Raw genomic sequence first — 19909 nt, forward strand, 5'->3', positions numbered from 1 at the left:
AATTACCTGATGGCGCGTTTTCTTGAGCTCTCTAGTTAAATCAAGTTTTGTTTTTGTGATAATTTCTCTGTATTAATCTATTGATATATTTACATAAAGATTTAGACATTGGAGAGTCGCTGACACATAAGGCTGCTTTCACACTATGAAAAGTAACCGTTATAAAATAGCGGCCGATCGCGGGGTTAAACCGCCATTAGAAAATCCTTAACATATGTTAGAAAATAGCCGTTTTAACCCGTTATCGCCCATTATTCATAACGGACGTTATTTTATGACGGGAGATAGTAACAGGAGAAATGGTGCATGCGCTATTTCTTCCGATCAATCTCCCGTCACAAAATAACGCCCGTTATGAATAACGGGCGATAACGGGTTAAAACGGCTATTTTCTAACATATGTTAAGGATTTTCTAATGGCGGTTTAACCCCGCGATCGGCCGCTATTTTATAACGGGTGTTATATAACGGGTACTTTTCATAGTGTGAAAGCAGCCTTACCGACAACAAGAACCATTTACCATTATTGGCGTCCAAGCGGGAAAAACTCCCAACATGCCCTCAAAGTCCCAGGCTTGTCAAGGCATACTGGGAGTTGTAGTGTTACTACAGCCGGACCACCACAGGTTGGGATCTCTAGTCTATTGACCCCATAGCAATATCAGAGCCTATATCAGCGTTTCCCAACCAGTTTGTCTCAAACTGTTGGAAAACTACAACTCTCAGCATGCCCAGACAGTCATTGGATGTTCAGGTATGCTGAAAGTTGTAGTTTTGCAACAGCTGGAGGCACCCTGGTGGGGAACTCTGACCCATATATAGGGCAGTAGGGGGAGATTTATCAAGCTGTTCCCATAATTTTTTTTGTTGTAAAAAGGCGCAATTTGCGCAAATGTTGTGATCTTGCACCATTTTGAAATAGACGTTTTTGGAATAACTGGCTGTGGGTTGCAGGGCTGTGCAGTTACCCATGCAGTGGACAGTATTTAAAAAGCGCAAATATTTTGGGCAACCATGTTAAATACACTGCAAATGTAGACCATTACCAACTTGGCTTAAGAAAATGTCAGACCCCAGTTATTTAGTAAGGAGTCATCTATTCTAATAGAGTAATCAAAATCAAAGAAGAACTGAATTTGGGGGAGATTTATTTAAACCTGTCCAAAGGAAATGTTGCTAAATTGCCCATAGCAACCAATCAGATCACGTCTTTTATTTTTCAGAGGCCTTGTAAAATATGAAAGTAGCCATCTGATTGGATGCTATGGGCAACTCAGCAACTTTTCCTCTGGACTGATTTTGATAAATCTCCCCCTAAGCACCAAAAAGGATGGTGTGACCCAATCAGAACATCTAACATTATTCTTAACCAAATATCAATATATTAATAGAGATTATTACATACCATTAGGATATGCCAAACAAGCTAATATCATGCTGGATTTTATTTCACATTTGGCAACAGCTGGAGACACCACAACCAGCGTGAGAGAGTATTCATGTATTTGGGTTGCTCTGTTAGCCAAATCGCCTTAAATTGTCGAATACCTAACAAACTGGAGAGCGCAAAGTGAGAGCCCTAAGTTTTGAGACCAGGGAGCGGTGACAATCCTAGCCACAATGGCCTAGGCCAGTGTTTCCTAACCAGTGTGCCTTCAGCTGTTGCAAAACTACAACTTCCAGCATGCTTTGGTTGTCCGGGCATGCTGGGAGTTGAGGTTTTGCAACAGCTGGAGGCACACTGGTGGAGAAACACTGGCCTAGGTGTTGAAAACACTGCGGGGTAGACAGCTTGGTAACAGGTAAGCTGCGTTTAGTCTGAAGGTTGGACCATGTGCCTTAACAGACAGACGCAACCGCTCTCTGTTATTCCAACTTGGGGCACGTCAGGTGTTATGTTATTGAACAGTTGGTGATTATGCAGGGCCAACTCTGTCTGAGGGTAAATAGACAGAAAAGGACCCGCAACATACACAAAGTAAAAAAATAAGACAGGCAGTGCAAGTGTTTTAACATTAAACACTTGCACGTGGGGCATCTTGCTATGACAGCACCTTCTGTACGGAGCACAGGCAACTAAGTCTGAGGGAAAACTAAAGAAAACTTCCAAATTGGCGGCTCACAGCCGTTTGTGAGGTGAATTTAAATTTGCACAATATTTATTAAAGTCTGTGGGCCTTCTTAATACATTTGGTCAGCAAAAAACAGCCCAAAAAAACACACACACACAAAAAAAGGACTTTGCACAGCAAAACAATGATAAATCTTCCTCTTAGTGTCCATAGTGTGGATCTACAGCTGTTTTAAAACTACTAATCTACCACATCTGACAGGACTGGGGATCGGTAGCATCAGCGCGGCAGCGGCAGAGGATTGGGATAAGTATGGCTTCTTTTTTTATTCAGTTACACTTCTCCACACCAGATGTCAGATCAGGTTAGAGTACGCCTAGATAACCCTTTAAGGCTTGTGTTACACTTCGAATTTGGCTGTGACACTGGGGTTCTGCAGCTGCCAAAGATTACTTTGTTGCACTTCCTCAATCTTAGGCTAGAGTTACATTAAGGGTACGTTCCAACACGGCGTATTTTGCTGCGTATTTGCTGCGTATTTGGTGCTGCGTATTTTCCTACCCATTGACTTCAACAGAGAAAATAAAATACGCAGCAGCAAATACGCCGTGTGGGAATGTACCCATATGCAGCATCCGGCTTCGGCGGAACTGGGTGAAAATTGCCACAACTGATGCCAAATGTGCATCAGTTGTGCATCATCCGGTGTCCATAATTTGTGATTGCCGGACCCCGTGTCATATCGGGTCGAGCCCGGCGGCCATCAACAGCCGGGACCCGCGGCTAATACAGGACATCACTGATCGTGGTGATGCCCTGTATTAACTCTTCAGATGCGGCGATCAAAGTTGACCGCCGCGTCTGAAGTGAAACTGAAAGTATCGCGGTAGCTCAGTCAAGCTGTTCAGGACCACCACGATGAAATCGCAGCGTCCCGAACAGCTTACAAGACACGGGCGGATCCCTACCTGCCTCCTCGGTGTCCGATCGGCGATTGACTTTTATTAACCCCTTCCCTAATAAAAGTCTGAATCACCCCCCTTTTCCCATAAAAAAAAAAAACTGTGTAAATAAACATAAAAATAAACATTTGTGGTATCGCCGCGTGCGTAAATGTCCGAACTATAAAAATATATCATTAATTCAACCGCACGGTCAATGGTGTACACATAAAAAAAATTCCAAGGTCCAAAATAACATATTTTTGGTCACTTATTATACCATTAAAAAATGAATAAAAAGCGATCAAAAAGTCAGATCAAAACAAAAATGGTCGATCATGGTGCAAAAAATGCGCCCTCATACCGCCCTGTACGCAGAAAAATAAAAAAGTTATAGGGGTCAGAAGAAGACATTTTTAGACCTATACATTTTCCTGCATGTAGTAGTACGACAAAATCAAACCTATATAAGTTGGGTATCATTTTAACCGTATGGACCTACAGAATAAAGTTAAGGTGTCATTTCTACCGAAAAATGCACTGCGTAGAAACGGAAGCCCCCAAAAGTTATAAAATTAAGTTTTTTCTTCAATTTTGTTGCACAATGATTTTTTTTCCATTCTGACGTGGATTTTTGGGTAAAATGACTGATGTCACTGCAAAGTAGAATTGGTGGTGCAAACAATAAGCCATAATATGGCTTTTAAGGTGGAAAATTTGAAGGGTTATGATTTTTAAAAGGTAAGGTAAACGAAGATGCAAAAACTGAAAAACGCTGAGTCCTTAAAGGGGTACTCCACCCCTATACATCTTTTCCCCTATCCAAAGGATAGGGGATAAGATGTCAGATCGCCGGGGTCCCGCTGCTGGGGACCCCGGGGATCGCTGCTGCAGCACCCCGCTATCATTACTGCGCAGAGCGAGATCGCTCTGCACGTAATGACGGGCAATACAGGGGCCGGAGCATCGTTACGTCACGGCTCCGCCCCTCATGACATCACGGCTCGCCCCCGTCAATACAAGTCTATGGGAGGGGGCGTGGCGGTCGTCACGCCCCCTGCCAAAGACTTGCATTAAGGGGGCGGGCCGTGATGTCATGAGGGGCGGAGCCATGACGTCACGCTGCTCCGGTCCCTGTATCGCCCGTCATTACGCACAGAGCGAACTCGCTCTGTGCAGTAATGATGGTGGGGTGCCGCAGCGGCGATCCTCGGGGTCCCCAGCAGCGGGACCGCGGCGATCTAACATCTTATCCCCTATCCTTTGGATAGGGGATAAGATGCCAGGGGCGGAGTACCCCTTTAAGGGGGTAAAGGAAGCCAGATGGATTCACACTGTGACACCCAAGAGGCCATGATCTCCCACTGACCATAGGAAAAGTTCAGATTTTCAGTAGTGGTTGCAGCCCGATTGTGACACAGTGATTAGAGATGAGCGAACTTACAGTAAATTTGATTCGTCACGAACTTGATTCGTCACGGCTCGGCAGTTGATGACTTTTCCTGCGTAAATTAGTTCAGCTTTCAGGTGCTCCGATGGGCTGGAAAAGGTGGATACAGTCCTAGGAGACTCTTTCCTAGGACTGTATCCACCTTTTCCAGCCCACCGGAGCACCTGAAGGCTGAACTAATCTACGCAGGATAAGTCATCAACTGCCGAGCCGAGAAGTTTGTGACGAATCGAATTTACTGTAAGTTCACTCATCTCTAACAGTGATCTTTGGCCATGTGCTGTGTAGCCCTAAACCACAGTTTTCCCAACAGTGTGCCTCTAGCTGTTGCACAACTACAACACCCAGCATGCCCGGACAGCCGAAGGCTGTCCGGGCATGCTGGGAGTTGTAGTTTTGCAACTGTTAGAGGCACACGGTTTGGAAAACACTGCCCTCGACTAAAACACTGCACCCTAACAGCACCCCCATAATAAGATAGCTCTTTTGTTCTTTGTGTTTAGGGAGAGCATTGAACATATAGGAGTGTTTATGTCTGTTTTTTAGTGCTAGGATAGCCCAAGAAGGTGTCCAGAACTTATGACGGTTCTCCATCTAGTTGTTTCCTTCCAGCAGCATAGAGGTTAATCTACCGAGGGTGCAGTGTCAAGGTTAGAGCTGGCAGCTGGGTTCGCCCCCACCGCACTGACCCTAATGGGAGCCTATTGGTGGGAGCGCACAATGGGGAGGACCCAGGTGGCTGACAGACACAGCCCAGTATAGGAAACAACTTTATACACACATACATGTCCTAACCCTATGTCAGATACCAGCACAGGCTTACCCAGCAGTAACTGATGTAGTGTCACCCGCAGGCGCTCATACCTGGGCACCACAATATACGTATATATATTTAGAGAGAAGAGATCTATATATTGCATTGTGTAGTATCCATACAGTCTTGGCGTTAAGAAATGGCTTTACTAGGTGTTTCCTACCAACCATCTTTTAAGAAAATGGTTCTGGTGACCGCAACATCATTACAACTAGCGATAGGTAAGGATTTCCTATGCAATGTCTTCATGTTGTTCTGCTACCGCCTTCCCATTCTTTAACTCTTTCATTCAGGGCGAAGGATCCATGTAAACCCATATCAGCTGCTGCCACGTACTGGTAGGAATAGAATATCACCATTGACTGGCTGCACGTCTGGATTTAATGTATATCGACGGTAAGTGGCACACACAGTAATATAGCAATATACTTTCCATATACACCACTTTCTGTATCCCCCTCTGTTTTGACAAGTACAGTGTTTTCCATAAAGTGTGGCCCCAGCTGTTGCAGAACTACAACTCCCAGCGTGCCCGGACAGCCGTTGGCTGTCCGGGCATGCTGGGAGTTGTAGTTTTGCAACAGCTGGAGGCACACTGGTTGGGAAATACTGGACTAGTATGACGACATTGTCCATACTGATGACCTAAACGGACCACGCCAGCCACACAACGTTGAATCCATAGTGAGATACCTCTAAGGGGGGCGGTATAGGTGACACATCATAACACACGTATGTACACAGTATATAGCAATAGAGTCTTTATTGAAAAGGGTTATCCAGGATAAGAAAAACAGAGGCGATTTCTTCCGAAATCAGCGCCACACCCGTCCTAAGGTTGTCTGTGGTATTGCAGCTCAGTTCCATTGAAGTGAATGGAGACAAGTTGTAAAACCACACACAACTGAGCTAATTTCTTCTTTTGGAAGAAATTTGCTCAGTTTTTCTATTGCATTATAACCCCTTTAGGGGTTAATGTGCAGAATTTGAAGCTACAGATTTCAATGTAAACTAAATGATTGAACACAGCTTCAAATCTGTAGCATCAAATCCTGTGCATTTAAAGGAGAAATGTGGTGCTAAACTTTTAACTCCAATAATGCCCAGGCTGCAAAAAAAAAAAAAAAAAACTTTAACTCACCTTCCTACGTTCCCCCGTTGCTCCAGTATCAGCGCCCGGTTCCCCCGGCGCTGCTTGGGTCCCTCTACTTAGGCTCGGCACATCATACTGCAGTCAGCGTATCGCCGGCCTCAGCGATGTCCCGCCTCGGCCAGTGATAGACTGAGCGCACGTCATGTAAGGAGCCCGGGCCCCATCTTCTCCCTGCTGCCCGGGCTCCTTACATGACAGTGAGCTGAGCTTATCACCGGCCGAGGCGGGACAATGCTGCGGCAAGCGATTCGCTGACCCTAGTGTGACGTCCTGAGCCTAAAAAGCAGGGACCCGAGCAGCACCGGAGGAACGGGACTCTGATACCAATGCAATAGGGGAATGTAGGAAGGTGAGTTAAAGTTTTTATTTTTTTAGTTTTTGCAGCCCGGGCACTATTGGAGTCAAATGTTTAGTGCCGTATTTCTCCTTTAAATATGTGCAGGATACTGCTGTGGTGTCCACGGGGTGTTAGTAAGAATATCTGATCACTTTGTGATGCCAGGGCACCGTTATCCTATACATGGTCCGAAGTTGGAGCTTCTCCTGGGCCAGACATGAGGAGTAAATGAACACACAAATGTCAGGTTACGGATAATTGTCTTTACTGAGCTGGTTGATGGTAATACACGTACAGCTGGCTTTAGGTGAGACACACAGTATTGGGAGAGATAAAAAGAGAAAACAGGGGGTGCTCCCTAGTAGTGTATATCAGCTTTCGTGTGACCCTCCACCACACCTGAGTGATATACTCACCTAATTTGGTGTATTGACTCTGCGCCACAGCTCGTGGGGTCATGGCTCACAGAGGTAGGTATGAGTAAGAGTTGGGTAGGTATAAAGATGGCTACCGCACTCGGACCGGATCTGGGCTCCCTTGTGGGGGGTCAGCAGAAAATAGCAAATACCAGGAAAAAAAAAAGAATGGTCTTGGAGGCGCTGCTCAGAGGGTTGTCACACAACGGATAAACTCAGGCCAGCACAGGACAATACATTTATTTATTTTTTGACATACGGACAACGTGTTTTGGCACACATAAAGTACCTTCCTCAGGTCCAAATATACAGGGTGGGACATTTATATGGATACACCTTAATAAAATGGGAATGGTTGGTGATATTAACTTCCTGTTTGTGGCACATTAGTATATGTGAGGGGGAAAACTTTTCAAGATGGGTGGTGACCATGGCGGCCATTTTGAAGTCGGCCATTTTGAATCCAACTTTTGTTTTTTCATTAGGAAGAGGGTCATGTGACACATCAAACTTATTGGGAATTTCACAAGAAAAACAATGATGTGCTTGGTTTTAACGTAACTTTATTCTTTCATGAGTTATTTACAAGTTTCTGACCACTTATAAAATGTGTTCAATGTGCTGCCCATTGTGTTGAATTGTCAATGCAACCCTCTTCTCCCACTCTTCACACACTGATAGCAACACCGCAGAAGAAATGCTAGCACAGGCTTCCAGTATCTGTAGTTTCAGGTGCTGCACATCTCGTATTTTCACAGCATAGACAATTGCCTTCAGATGACCCCAAAGATAAAAGTCTAAGGGGGTCAGATCGGGAGACCTTGGGGGCCATTCAACTGGCCCACGACAACCAATCCACTTTCCAAGAAACTGCTCATCTAGGAATGCTCGGACCTCACACCCATCATGTGGTGGTGCACCATCTTGCTGGAAAAACTCAGGGAACGTGCCAGCTTCAGTGCATAAAGAGGGAAACACATCATCATGTAGCAATTTCGCATATCCAGTGGCCTTGAGGTCTCCCGATCTGACCCCCTTAGACTTTTATCTTTTGGGTCATCTGAAGGCAATTGTCTATGCTTTGAAGATACGAGATGTGCAGCACCTGAAACTACGGATACTGGAAGCCTGTGCTAGCATTTCTCCTGCGGTGTTGCTATCAGTGTGTGAAGATTGGGAGAAGAGGGTTGCATTGACAATCCAACACAATGGGCAGCACATTGAACACATTTTATAAGTGGTCAGAAACTTGTAAATAACTCATAAAAGAATAAAGTTATGTTAAAACCAAGCACATCATTGTTTTTCTTGTGAAATTCCCAATAAGTTTGATGTGTCACATGACCTTCTTCCTATTGAAAAAACAAAAGTTGGATTCAAAATGGCCGACTTCAAAATGGCCACCATGGTCACCACCCATCTTGAAAAGTTTCCCCCCTCACATATACTAATGTGCCACAAACAGGAAGTTAATATCACCAACCATTCCCATTTTATTAAGTTGTATCCATATAAATGGCCCACCCTGTACAATGTACTTCTCATGGATGGTAGGATTTGAGGGTGCTGATGGGGATCCTGTGTGTATGTGGCGCTGGCGAGGCCAGACCTCTATTGGTGCTGGGACACCACACTGTCACGTGAATAAACCCTTAAGAACATGCTAAACACCTTTAAAAAAAAAAAAAGTGGTTCCCAAGAGACACCATGCAGGATATGGTGCAACTTTCCTGTTTCTTCCTTCAAATACTAACCCTGGGGCTTAGGTTGTGTTCACACTTCTGTTATTTTTCCATCATAGCAGCAGAACAACAACAAAATGGCCACATTCGCTGCTGCACCATTAATTTTCTATGGAAGTTGCTTGAGATAACCAAGTACAGCACTTGGCTGTCCCTGGGGGCTCCCATAGAGAATGAATGAAGCTGCATCTAGAGATCAGTGGGGGTCTGAACACTCAAAACCCAAATAATCAAAACAGTTGACTAGTCTCTGCAACATGTCAAAGGTTTTGTATAATGACAATGGTATAGTGCATCTATTACGCTATATTGATCTCTATATTGGAGGCTCTGTCACAGATCCCATCTGACACTTCAGTGGAACCTGATAGTTCTAGTTATAAATCCATGGGATCAGTTTGGCACAGTGGTATCGGACATGATATGGATTGGGCACTGTATTGTGGATCAAAGCATGGGCTGTAGATTTACCAAACAGCAGTCTAGGAAAGCTTGATGACAGCCCTTTTGTAGGGTGTAGTGGTTGTTTGCACCCAGCTTTCCTAGAAGCAGCTTTAACTATAAGGCAAGGGAAAAGCTAAATTGTTGACTGCTTGTCAGAACAGGACTGGGGCAATTATCTGAAATAGAGACTGTGTATTCATAGTACATTAAGTGGAACTTATTAAAATCAAATGTATGTGATATGAAATATATTATTATTCATTTCATTTTATTTCCTTTGTCACAGCCAGGTGCTAGTTTATAGCACTAAGAGCAGCGCTCTGTCCCTTGTTGATGTGGCTGAAAAAATAAAGAAGGGCTCCTACCGCCATATATTAGTCATGGCTGGGGCTGGCATTAGCACAGACAGTGGGATACCAGATTTCAGGTAAATGTAACAACATATTGGGAAAGATTTATCAAAACCTGTACAGAGTAAAAATGGAGCAGTTGCCTATAGCAACCAATCAGATTGCTTCATTTATTTTTAACCACCCTTGTCCCCTGGTACTTAAAGGGGTACTCCGGTGATAACCTTTTTTCTTTTAAATCAACTGGCTCTGGAAAGTTAAACAGATTTGTAAATTACTTCTATAAAAAAATCTTAATCCTTCCTGTACTTATTAGCTGCTGAATACTACAGAGGAAATTCTTTTCTTTTTGGAATGCTCTCTGATGACATCACGAGCACAGTGCTCTCTGCTGACGTTATTATAATAAGTCTTTATTTATTTATTTATTTATATATTGTTGTCCTTAGTGGGATTTGAACCCAAGGCCCCAGCTAACCACTAAGCCATCATGCTGCCCTTAGCATACATCTGCTATGCATGGTTGCTAAAATGGACAGAGATGTCAGCAGAGAGCACTGTGCTCGTGATGTCATCAGTGTTCCAAAAAGAAAGGAATTTCCTCTGTAGCATTCAGCAGCTAATAAGTAATGGAAGGATTAAGATTTTTAATAGAAGTAATTTACAAATATGTTTAACTTTCTGGCACCAGTTGATTTAAAAGAAAAAAGGTTTTCACCAGAGTACCCCTTTAAGGACGCAGGGCGTACCTGTATGCCCCAATGCCTTAAATGTCTTTGAAGTGAGCACAGGAGCTGCATTTGCTTCAGAGCAGTGAGTGTTGGCTACCATCAGTGGGCAGACACTCACTGCTTATGCCAGGCAGTGGCAAACCCGCCACTGCCCTGCATTTAACCCTTTATATATCGGCAATGATCACAGCGTGTAAAGTGAAAGTAAAAATCTGCGGTAGCTCAAAAGAGGGTTCGGTAAGGTAAAATGGAGGAGGAGGGTCCCCTTACCTTTTTTTTTTTTTACATATTTGGTATCAACGTAAATGTCCAAACTACTAGAATATATTGTTTATGAACACCAAAAATACTGATTTTTAATTGCATCATATATCAGAGAAAAATTTATCAAAAGCGATCAAAAAGTCCCATCAAAACAAAAATTGTACCAACAAAAACTTCAGATCACGAAACAAAAATTGAGCCCTCATACATCCCTGTATATGGAAAAATAAAAAAGTTATAGGGGTCAGAAAAGGACAATTTTATGCATACCAATTTTTAAATAAAGTTTGCAATTTATTAAAGTAGTACAATATTTGAAAAACTATATAAATTTGGGTATTGTTTTAATTGCATTAACCTACAGAATATAATGGATTATTTTTTTACCAGAAAGTGCACTGTGTAAAAACAAAACACCCAAAAATTTCCTAAATTGCAGTTTTCTTAAAATTTCCGCCCACAAATAATAATTTTTGGGTTTTGCAGTACATTTGTATGTTAAAATAAAAGGTGTCATTACAAAGTACAGATGGTCGCGCGAAAAACAAACAAACCCTAATATGGGTCTGTAGGGAGGGAAACTGAAAGAGTTATGGATTTTAAAAGAAGAGGAGGAAAAAATGAAAACACAAATATGGGCTGAGTCCTTAAGGCCAAAGGTCCGAAAGTGAGTCTGGAAGGGGTTATAAAGGGGCCTCTAAAAAGCAAAAGAAGCTATCTGATTGGTTGTTATGGGCAACTGGTCCACTCTTCGGTTGCACAGATTTTGATCTCCCCTATGGAATTTATTGCATGTGGTTTGGACATTAGATTCTACAAAATATACCGCACTCTAATGCTCTAACATACACATCCATTGCATTTATATTTCAGGTGACCTAAGATGCATCTGCTCTGAAAGTTACTTGTTCTTTTCTTGCTCCAGGTCACCTACTAATGGACTGTACAGTAAACTGCAGGAATATTCCCTCCCCTATCCGGAAGCTATATTTGATCTAAGCTACTTTTTACATGACCCCAAACCCTTTTTACGCCTTTCCCAAGAGCTGCTACCTGGGCGCCATCATCCCAATTCAGCACATTATTTCCTGCGCCTTCTTCACGACAAAGGATTATTGCTTCGTCTCTACACGCAGAACATTGATGGACTGGAGAGAGGTAGGTAGCTGTAAATTTACTAGTTAATCAACCAAACTAATCCATGAAAAGGTAATGTGGGATCCCCTAATTGTGAGTGATCTGGAGGGCTGAGTAAATGACTTTGACAAAATATGTCTGTCACTGGTGATTAAAGGGGTATTTCACCCACAGACATCTTATCCCCTATCCAAAGGATAGGGGATAAGATGTCTGATCACGGGGGTTCCTACTGCTGGGACCCCCCGCGATGTCCGTGCAGCACCCGGCATTCTAAACAGTATGTTTAGGATGCTGAATTTCCACGCGTGGAGACGTGACATCACACCATTCCCCCTCGTGAGGTCGTTTGGATAGGGGATAAGATGTGTGTGGGCTGAGTACTCCTTTATTTGTTCTTCATCTCAGATTTTGTGTTTCAGCTGCAGGGATTCCCGCTGAGAAGTTGGTAGAAGCTCATGGTACATTTGCTTCATCCACCTGCACCATGTGCCTTAAAGAGTACCCTGGAGAAAACTTCTGTGTAAGTAGTCATGAATGGTTGGACAATGTACGTTTTTTAAGTTATGTCCTTACTGGTTCACACATTTTAGGACTGAATTCATACTAGGTAGCATAGAAACATAGAATGTGTCAGAAGATAAGAACCATTCGACCCATCTAGTAAGCCCAATATCTTATATGAAGGATAGCCTTATGCCTATCCTATGCACTCCTTCACTGTATTTACAGCTACCACTTCTTCAGGAAGGCTGTTCCATGCATCTACTACATTCTAAGGCTGGGTTCACACCACGTTTTTGCACTACAGTTTCCGTATACGTTTTGAATTTGAAAACCATACGGAACCGTATTGAAAACCGTATGCATTGACTCTCCATTGAAAACCATATGCCAAATGATGCATCCGGTTGTGTCAGTTTCGTATCCTGTACAATTTTGTCCCGTATCAAAAACCGTAGCCTACTACAGTTTTTGGTACGGGTGAAAATCCGTATTGAAACGTATGTGTTTTTTTTTTTTTTTTACATGGGAGTCAATGGGAACCGTACAGAACTGTATGTGGGTACGGTTCCATCCGGTTTTCACCATACGGCTTCTGACTTTGCAGTTTTTCTTTTCTTGGAATTTCAATCAAACAAGTGAAACTTATTCATAATGGAATGAAAAGTTAAAAACCTATCAGTTTTTTTTCTTGAAAAACGGATGCAACTGGACATCATTTTTCAAACCGTAATGGATAAAAATTTGTACACACATTTTGATACAGTTTAGTCAGGTTTTGAGGAATCAGTTTTGATCAAAAACCTGATACAGTATTGCAAAAATGTGGTGTGAACCCAGTCTAAGTAAAGTAACACTTCCTGATATTACTGCATTAACCTTTGCCCCTTTTCCCTATAAAGCTATGTCCTATTGTGGTAAAAAAAATATATATTCTTTTCCTTTACCAAGTTGATTCCCTTTATATGTAAAAAAGTTCTATCATATCCCCTCTGTCTCATCTTTCTTCCAAACTATACATGTTAAGGTCCTTTTAACCTTTTCTGGTAAGTTTTATCCTGCAGTCCGTTTACTAGTTTAGTAGCTCTTCTCAGAACTTTTTTCAGTCTATATCCTTTTGGAGATACAGGGGGAGATTTATCAAAACCTGTGCAGAGGAAGAGTGGTGCAGTTGCCCATAGCAACCAATCAGATTGCTTCTTTCATTTTCCACAGGCCTCTAAAGAGGCCTGTGGAAAATGAAAGGAGCAATCTGATTGGTTGCTATGGGCAACTGCACCACTCTTCCTCTGCACAGGTTTTGATAAATCTCCCCCACAGTCTCCAGTACTGCGCACAATACACCAAGTGAGGTCTCACCAGTGTTCTGTAAAGCGGCATGAGCACTTCCCTCTCTAACCTATACACCCATGAGCACTTCCCTCCTTATACTGGTAATACCTCTCCCTATACACCCATGAGCACTTCCCTCCTTATACTGGTAATACCTCTCCCTATACACCCATGAGCACTTCCCTCCTTATACTGGTAATACCTCTCCCTATACACCCATGAGCACTTCCCTACTTCTACTGCTAATACCTCTCCCTATACACCCAAGCATTCTGCTAGCATTTCCCCCTGCTCTATGACATTGTCTGCCTACCTTTAAGTCTTCTGAAATAATGACCCCTGAATCCTTTCCTCAGATACTGAGGTTAGGATGGTGTCACCTATTTTATATTCTGCCCTTGGGTTTTTATATCCCAGGTGCATTATCTTGCACTTATCCACATTAAATGTCAGTTGTCAACCCTGTTACAGATCTTTGTGTCATCAGAAAAAAAAAAAAAAAACCTTCCTATGAAGACCTTCTGTGTTAAAAATATAATAAAAATATGAAACAAAATGGGTCTCAGTACAGATCCCTGAGGTCCCCACTGGTAACAAGACCTTGCTCTGAATATTCTCCATTAAAGGGTACCTTTCATCAAAAAAACTTTTGATATATTATAGATTAATGTATGCAGAATAACTTTCCACTAGCATGTTATTAAAAAAGATGCTTCTTTCTATTTAATTTTCCAATTTGAAAAAATGACCACTAGGGGTTTCCCTACCAATCCTTTTATATAGATTTCAGCCAGGGAGCAGTGCTGAGCTTGTCTGTGTCCCGGCTGCAGTCTGAGATTTAGGATTCCAGCATGAGACTGAAATCTATAAAAAAGGACTGGTAGGGAGACCCCTAGTGGTCATTTTTTCAAAGTGGAAAATTAAATAGAAACAAGTATATTTTTTAATAACATGCTATTGGAAAGTTATTCTGCATACATTAATCTATAATATATCAAAAGTTTTTTTTTGATGAAAGGTACCCTTTAACTACAACCCTCTGTTGTCTGTCCCTCAGCCACTGCCTAATCCACTCAACAATATTGGAGTCCAAGCTCAAAGATTGCAGTTCAATGATAATTCTTCTATAGGTAGACAGATATAGACTAGCACTTTTGTATTATTATTTAAGTCTTTTGTAGGCACAAACATCCACCATGAAGCCTCCAGACCCAATATACTGGAAACATTTCCATGCAAAATGGTAAAAAAGTATTTTTTTGTTTTTTTTTGTTTTCTAGGACGCTGTAATGAAGTCTGACATTCCTCGCTGCTCATCTTGTGGTGGTCTCATAAAACCAGACATTGTATTTTTTGGAGAGCAACTACCTGCGCGGTTTTTCCTCCACCTAACTGATTTTCCCAGGGCGGATCTCCTGTTTGTCATGGGCACATCACTTGAGGTCATACTGACAAAAGAAAAGTATAATAACTTGTTTAATTCAGTTGCACAATGGTCTAAAATGTTTGTATGTAAATGGCTAGGCAACATACAATGTAGTGCTTCACAGTAAATTTAGTGATTCTAATGGTGGATTGCACTAGGTGCGCACAAAGTATGCTATCCATATAAACACCATTTTGGAGAGTGTGAAGATATTAAGTTCAGGGAGAACATTCACACCACATAGAGAAGTGTCCCTTAACCTGTGGCCCTCCAGCTGTTGCAAGACTACAACTCCAGGGCTATAGCCACACTATGGAATATCCACCCAGAGATATTCCAGATGGATACTTCAATTGCAGCAGAATTTCCGAACTGAATTCCTGAGTAAAATTCCATATTGTGAATGTAGTCTTAATATGCTTTTTGCAACAGCTGGAGGTCGATAGGCTAGGAAATACTGCCACAGAATATTGCAAGACAGTCAATGACATACGGTGACTTAAAAGTGTACTCCACTGCTCAGCGTTTGGAACAAACAATTCCAAATTCTGGAGCTGGAGCCAGGAGCTTGTGACATCATAGCCACGCCCCCTCATGATGTCACACCCCGCCCCCTCAATGGAAGTCTATGGGAGGGGGCGTGACGGCCATCACGCCCCCTTCAATAGACTTGCATTGAGGGGGCAGGGCGTGATGTCATGAGGGGGCGGGCTATGACGTCACGAGTTCCCAGCGTCTGTCCCAGCATTCGGAACAGTTTCTACCAAATGCTGAGCAGCGGAGTACACCTTTAACTATGTGTATGAATATTTGGCCTGCCATAGGAATGTCCTAAACAGCCAACTTTTGTATGGGGTTTGCAAAACTCCGCCCCTTTACGTCCCAGTTTTCTGTTTTGTATCATAAAACTCGGGACTGTTGGCATACATGTGCATGTAGGTATTGTAATGAAGCTAATGTTAATAGAAAAAAAATATATGTATGTATGTATGTATATATATATATATATATATATATATATATATATATATATATATGTGTGTGTGAAAAAGTCATGTTTTCCTCTCATCATTCTGCTTCTAATTCCTCAATAGGGCAAAGTGAAAATAGAATGTTAGAAATCTTTGCTAACTTATTGAAAAGGAAAGACATTGCATCAACATAAGTATTCAGCACTGAAATGGGAACAGACACGATGCTTAGAATTGAGACCAAAAAGGTCATTTTTTATTTCATCAGACCAGAGAATCTTGTTTTTATACTCTGAGAGTCCATCAGGTGCATTTTTGCAAACTGCAGGCAGGCTTTCATGTAGCTTTTACTGAGGAAAGGCTTCTTTCTGGCCACTTTGCTATAAAGCCCAAATTGTAGAGTGCTACAGTGATGGTTGACCTTCTGGAAGTCCCTCTCATCTGCACACAGGATCTTTGGAGCTCAGCCATTGGGTTTTTGGTCACCTCTCTTACCAATGCCATTCTCACCCAATTACTTAGTTTGGTGGGTAGCTCTAGGAAGAGTCCTGGCTGTTTAAATCTCCTTCCATTTAAGGATTATTGAGGCCAGTGTGCTCTTGGAAACTTTCATTGCATCAGTAATTGTTTTGTACTCTTCTCCAGAGCTTTGCTTCACCTTAAAGGGGTATTCCGGGAATTTTTTTTATTTTACTATGCTACAGGGGCTGTAAAGTTAGTGTAGTTCATTATATAGTGTCTGTACCTGTGTGTGACGGTTTTCTCACAATTCTTCAGTGATTTTCACCCCACTATTTATTTTTACCAGCATACAAAATGACTGTGGTCTTAGATTTTTCCCAGCTTGCAATGTGGCCGAGACCTGACTCACTAGTCAGCTGATGACAGGGAACCTGTCTGCTTCAATGGGTGGAGGGATCAATCTGCAACTAATGCAACAGCTGGAGGCCCCCTGATTGAAAACGACAGGTCTGCAGCTCATTTATGTTTCAATGGGTGGGGTGGCTTATGTGTGGGAAGGAGGAAAATAGAATTGTGGGATTTGTAGTAAAAAAAAAGCAAAGTCAAACAGGAAATACCAGTTCACAAAAAGCTAGCCACAGTGTTATGTAATCTCACAACATAGCCATTCAGCCCCAGGACATGCGCAGATCCTTCCTAAGCATGTCCATTATTGTCTGCCAGGTACATACTAATATCACCTTATGCTGGAGAACCCCTTTAAGGCTGAATTTCCCACTGGTGACTCTAAGGTGTAGATTAATCTCTAAGATGATCAATGTGGGAGGCCCCCAGAGCGAAATTCTAAGTGTCACAGCAAAGGGTTTGAATACTTTTGTCTATGTAAAATTTAAGTTTTTCCTTTTTAATAGATTTGCAAAAACGTTGTCATTATGGGGTATTGAGCGGAAAATATTTTTGAGTTTTATAACGAGACCTTAACATAACCATGTGAAAATGTAAAAGGATCTGAAAGCATTTCAGAAGCATTGTGTATATATATATGGTTTTGTAGGTGGAACCCTTTGCCAGTTTAGTGTATGCAGTTAGGAGCTCTACACCCCGAGTCCTTATCAATCGAGACCCCGTGGGACCTTTTCTTGACAGATCAGATGGGCTCAATGTGTTGGAGCTAGGAGACGTCACTAGAGGGGTGAAGCACCTTGTACAACTATTGGGATGGGATGGTGAATTGGAGGAGCTAGAAAAAAATTAAGGTAAGTCATTTTAGTGCATGGCTTAACATTTACAGCACAAATCATTCATAATATTAATGTCTGTCGTCTTCTTTCCATTGCAGAACCCTGACAATGCCAATAAAGACCTTCATCTATGAGCAGACACCATGACACCTGTTATATAGTGTTTATTAGATACATCAAATATATATACAGACAAGGGAAGTCGTTTAAGCTGCAGACATTGGCCCTCATTTACTATTCTAAACCCGACTTCTTTTGTCGGGTTTTTTTGTCGCATCTTTGTCCGCGCCATGTCGCAGACATCATGCGCCAGTCTGCGACACGATGCGACATTTTTTCCCGACGGACCCGATGTGGATTCTACCAAACCCGAAAAAGGGGCGTAGCCCGACATTTCTGAGCTTTCCCACGTATTTATAAAGGTTTCCGAATTTGTTGAATTGTTGTGGATTTTTCCCGACAGCTCAGAGGAGTTGGAAACCAAAACCAACAAAACCCACGTGCGACAAACAAGATGCGACATAATAATAAATACCAGGGGAAAAAAGCAATCGGGTAAGAAAGCAACATAGACTTACAACCCGATTTTCTAAGTAAATGAGGGCCATTGTTGTGAGATGGAGAGATGTAGTTGAATCCATTATGTTAATACAACGATATAGAAGATCAAACAGGGGCCAAGCTATAGGGATGCACAATAGAAACCTGGTGTCTGAGGGGGTCCAATGGCTCCTCTGCCAGATAAGAAGACTCCCAGGTAAAGGGCCCAGAATTTTCAATTCGAGTTAAGCCTCTGTGCACTTACCTTCATACTGTGACTTACTGGTGAGTTCTGCAACTTTTACCTCAAATACATATCATTTAAATGTAAAATGCACAAATGCACTTTTTACAATAAACTTGTGAATTTTGTAGTGTTTTATTGTCAATGATATTATCATATGGACTGGTCCGTCGTGCTATCAATTCTACCCAAAGAAGGAATTGACTAGTTGGTTTTCTCATTGGGCTATAATATATGAGGGGGGGGGGGGCAGGATACAGGATATCGTGGGGTTCTCAGCGGTCAGACTCCTCGCTATCAGAAACTTAGCCTGTGGATTCGGGATTTGGATATTTTCTTGGAGTACACCTCTAAGAGGTAAAATGCTATTTTTTTGTCATTTATTTCTGTGGCATACCTTTACAATTTGTGCGGTTTTTGATGCAGATTGACATCAAAATTTTTTCAGCTGGGAGAAATTGGCCTCAATTCCATGTGAAAACACAAGAATAAGTGACAATACTCTTTTTCAGCCTAAAACAATCAGTGGCGCTGTTTTTAAAAAGTGTATGGATTTTTTTAGCACTCTGCAGACCAGTGTTTTCCAACCATGGTGCCTCCAGTTGCTGTCACACATGCTGGGAGTTGTAGTTTTGCAACAGCTGGAGGAACCCTGGTTGGGAAACACTGCTGTAGACAATGAAAGGTTTCAATACATGGTAGTTGGATTTCCATGCGGGAACAAGATGACTTGGGCCTAAAAATTTGCACGGATTCCTTGTCCAAATCAGCCTTGATATGAGCCGTGTGAACATGCCCTTACTGGCACTATTTCTGACTACTTTCTGTCCTTATTGAACCCCGATTTTTTACCTGCAGAACTTGAGTGCTGTGGTACTTTCTATCTTACGTTATGTCAATTGTCTGTGTGTGTATTTATGTTCCAACATCACTTTTAAGTGGCTGTAGATATTTTGATAAAACTTGGCACACGTGTTACTTATAGGTCAACTAAAATATAGGATAGTTAAAACTGTGGAAAACTTTTTTTTTTTTTTTAAATCCACTGCTGCCAGAAAGTTAAACAGATTTGTAAATAACTTCTATTAAAAAAATCTTAATTGTTCCAGTACTTTTTAGGGGCTGTATACTAAAGAGAAATCAAAAAAAGAAATGCATTTCCTCTGATGTCATGACTACAGTGCTTTCTGCTGACATCTCTGTCCATTTTAGGAACTGTCCAGAGCAGGAGAAAATCCCCATAGCAAACATATGCAGCTCTGGACAGTTCCTAAAATGGACAGCTGAGGTCAGCAGAGAGCATTGTGGCCAGGACATCAGAGGAAATGCATTTCCTTT

At 42.1% G+C, this 19909-nt stretch overlaps 1 protein-coding gene across 8 annotated transcripts; it reads left to right on the forward strand.

Annotated features, from left to right (window-relative positions):
- Positions 1-432: 432 nt before the first annotated feature.
- Positions 433-18784, forward strand: SIRT3 (sirtuin 3). Of its 8 annotated transcripts, none has more exons than XM_056526806.1 (8): positions 433-626; positions 5571-5673; positions 9656-9796; positions 11640-11872; positions 12274-12374; positions 14968-15129; positions 17601-17802; positions 17886-18784. In XM_056526806.1, exons 3-7 carry the CDS (start codon positions 9750-9752, stop codon positions 17799-17801), a joined length of 744 nt encoding a protein of 247 aa, XP_056382781.1. In that variant the 5' UTR covers positions 433-626; positions 5571-5673; positions 9656-9749; the 3' UTR covers position 17802; positions 17886-18784. The 8 variants fall into 8 exon arrangements, 7 of the variants coding, with proteins under 7 accessions (XP_056382781.1, XP_056382783.1, XP_056382784.1 ...); XM_056526808.1 differs by lacking the exon at positions 433-626 and adding an exon at positions 1784-1802; XM_056526809.1 differs by lacking the exon at positions 433-626 and adding an exon at positions 1924-1942.
- The last annotated feature ends 1125 nt before the right edge of the window (positions 18785-19909 follow it).

Source organism: Hyla sarda, chromosome 6 (assembly GCF_029499605.1).
Source record: "Hyla sarda isolate aHylSar1 chromosome 6, aHylSar1.hap1, whole genome shotgun sequence".
Classification (NCBI taxonomy): Eukaryota; Metazoa; Chordata; class Amphibia; order Anura; family Hylidae; genus Hyla; species Hyla sarda.

What these genes read in the sequence shown, in the direction of transcription:
- SIRT3 (XM_056526803.1), top strand. Translation starts at nt 5,417, where the DNA reads ATGGCTTTACTAGGTGTTTCCTACCAACCATCTTTTAAGAAAATGGTT. An exon ending in ATCATTACAACTAGCGATAG is followed by an intron (nt 5,499 to 5,570) that starts GTAAGGATTTCC and finishes TCTTTCATTCAG; the next exon opens with GGCGAAGGATCCATGTAAAC. An exon ending in AGTGGGATACCAGATTTCAG is followed by an intron (nt 9,797 to 11,639) that starts GTAAATGTAACA and finishes TTCTTGCTCCAG; the next exon opens with GTCACCTACTAATGGACTGT.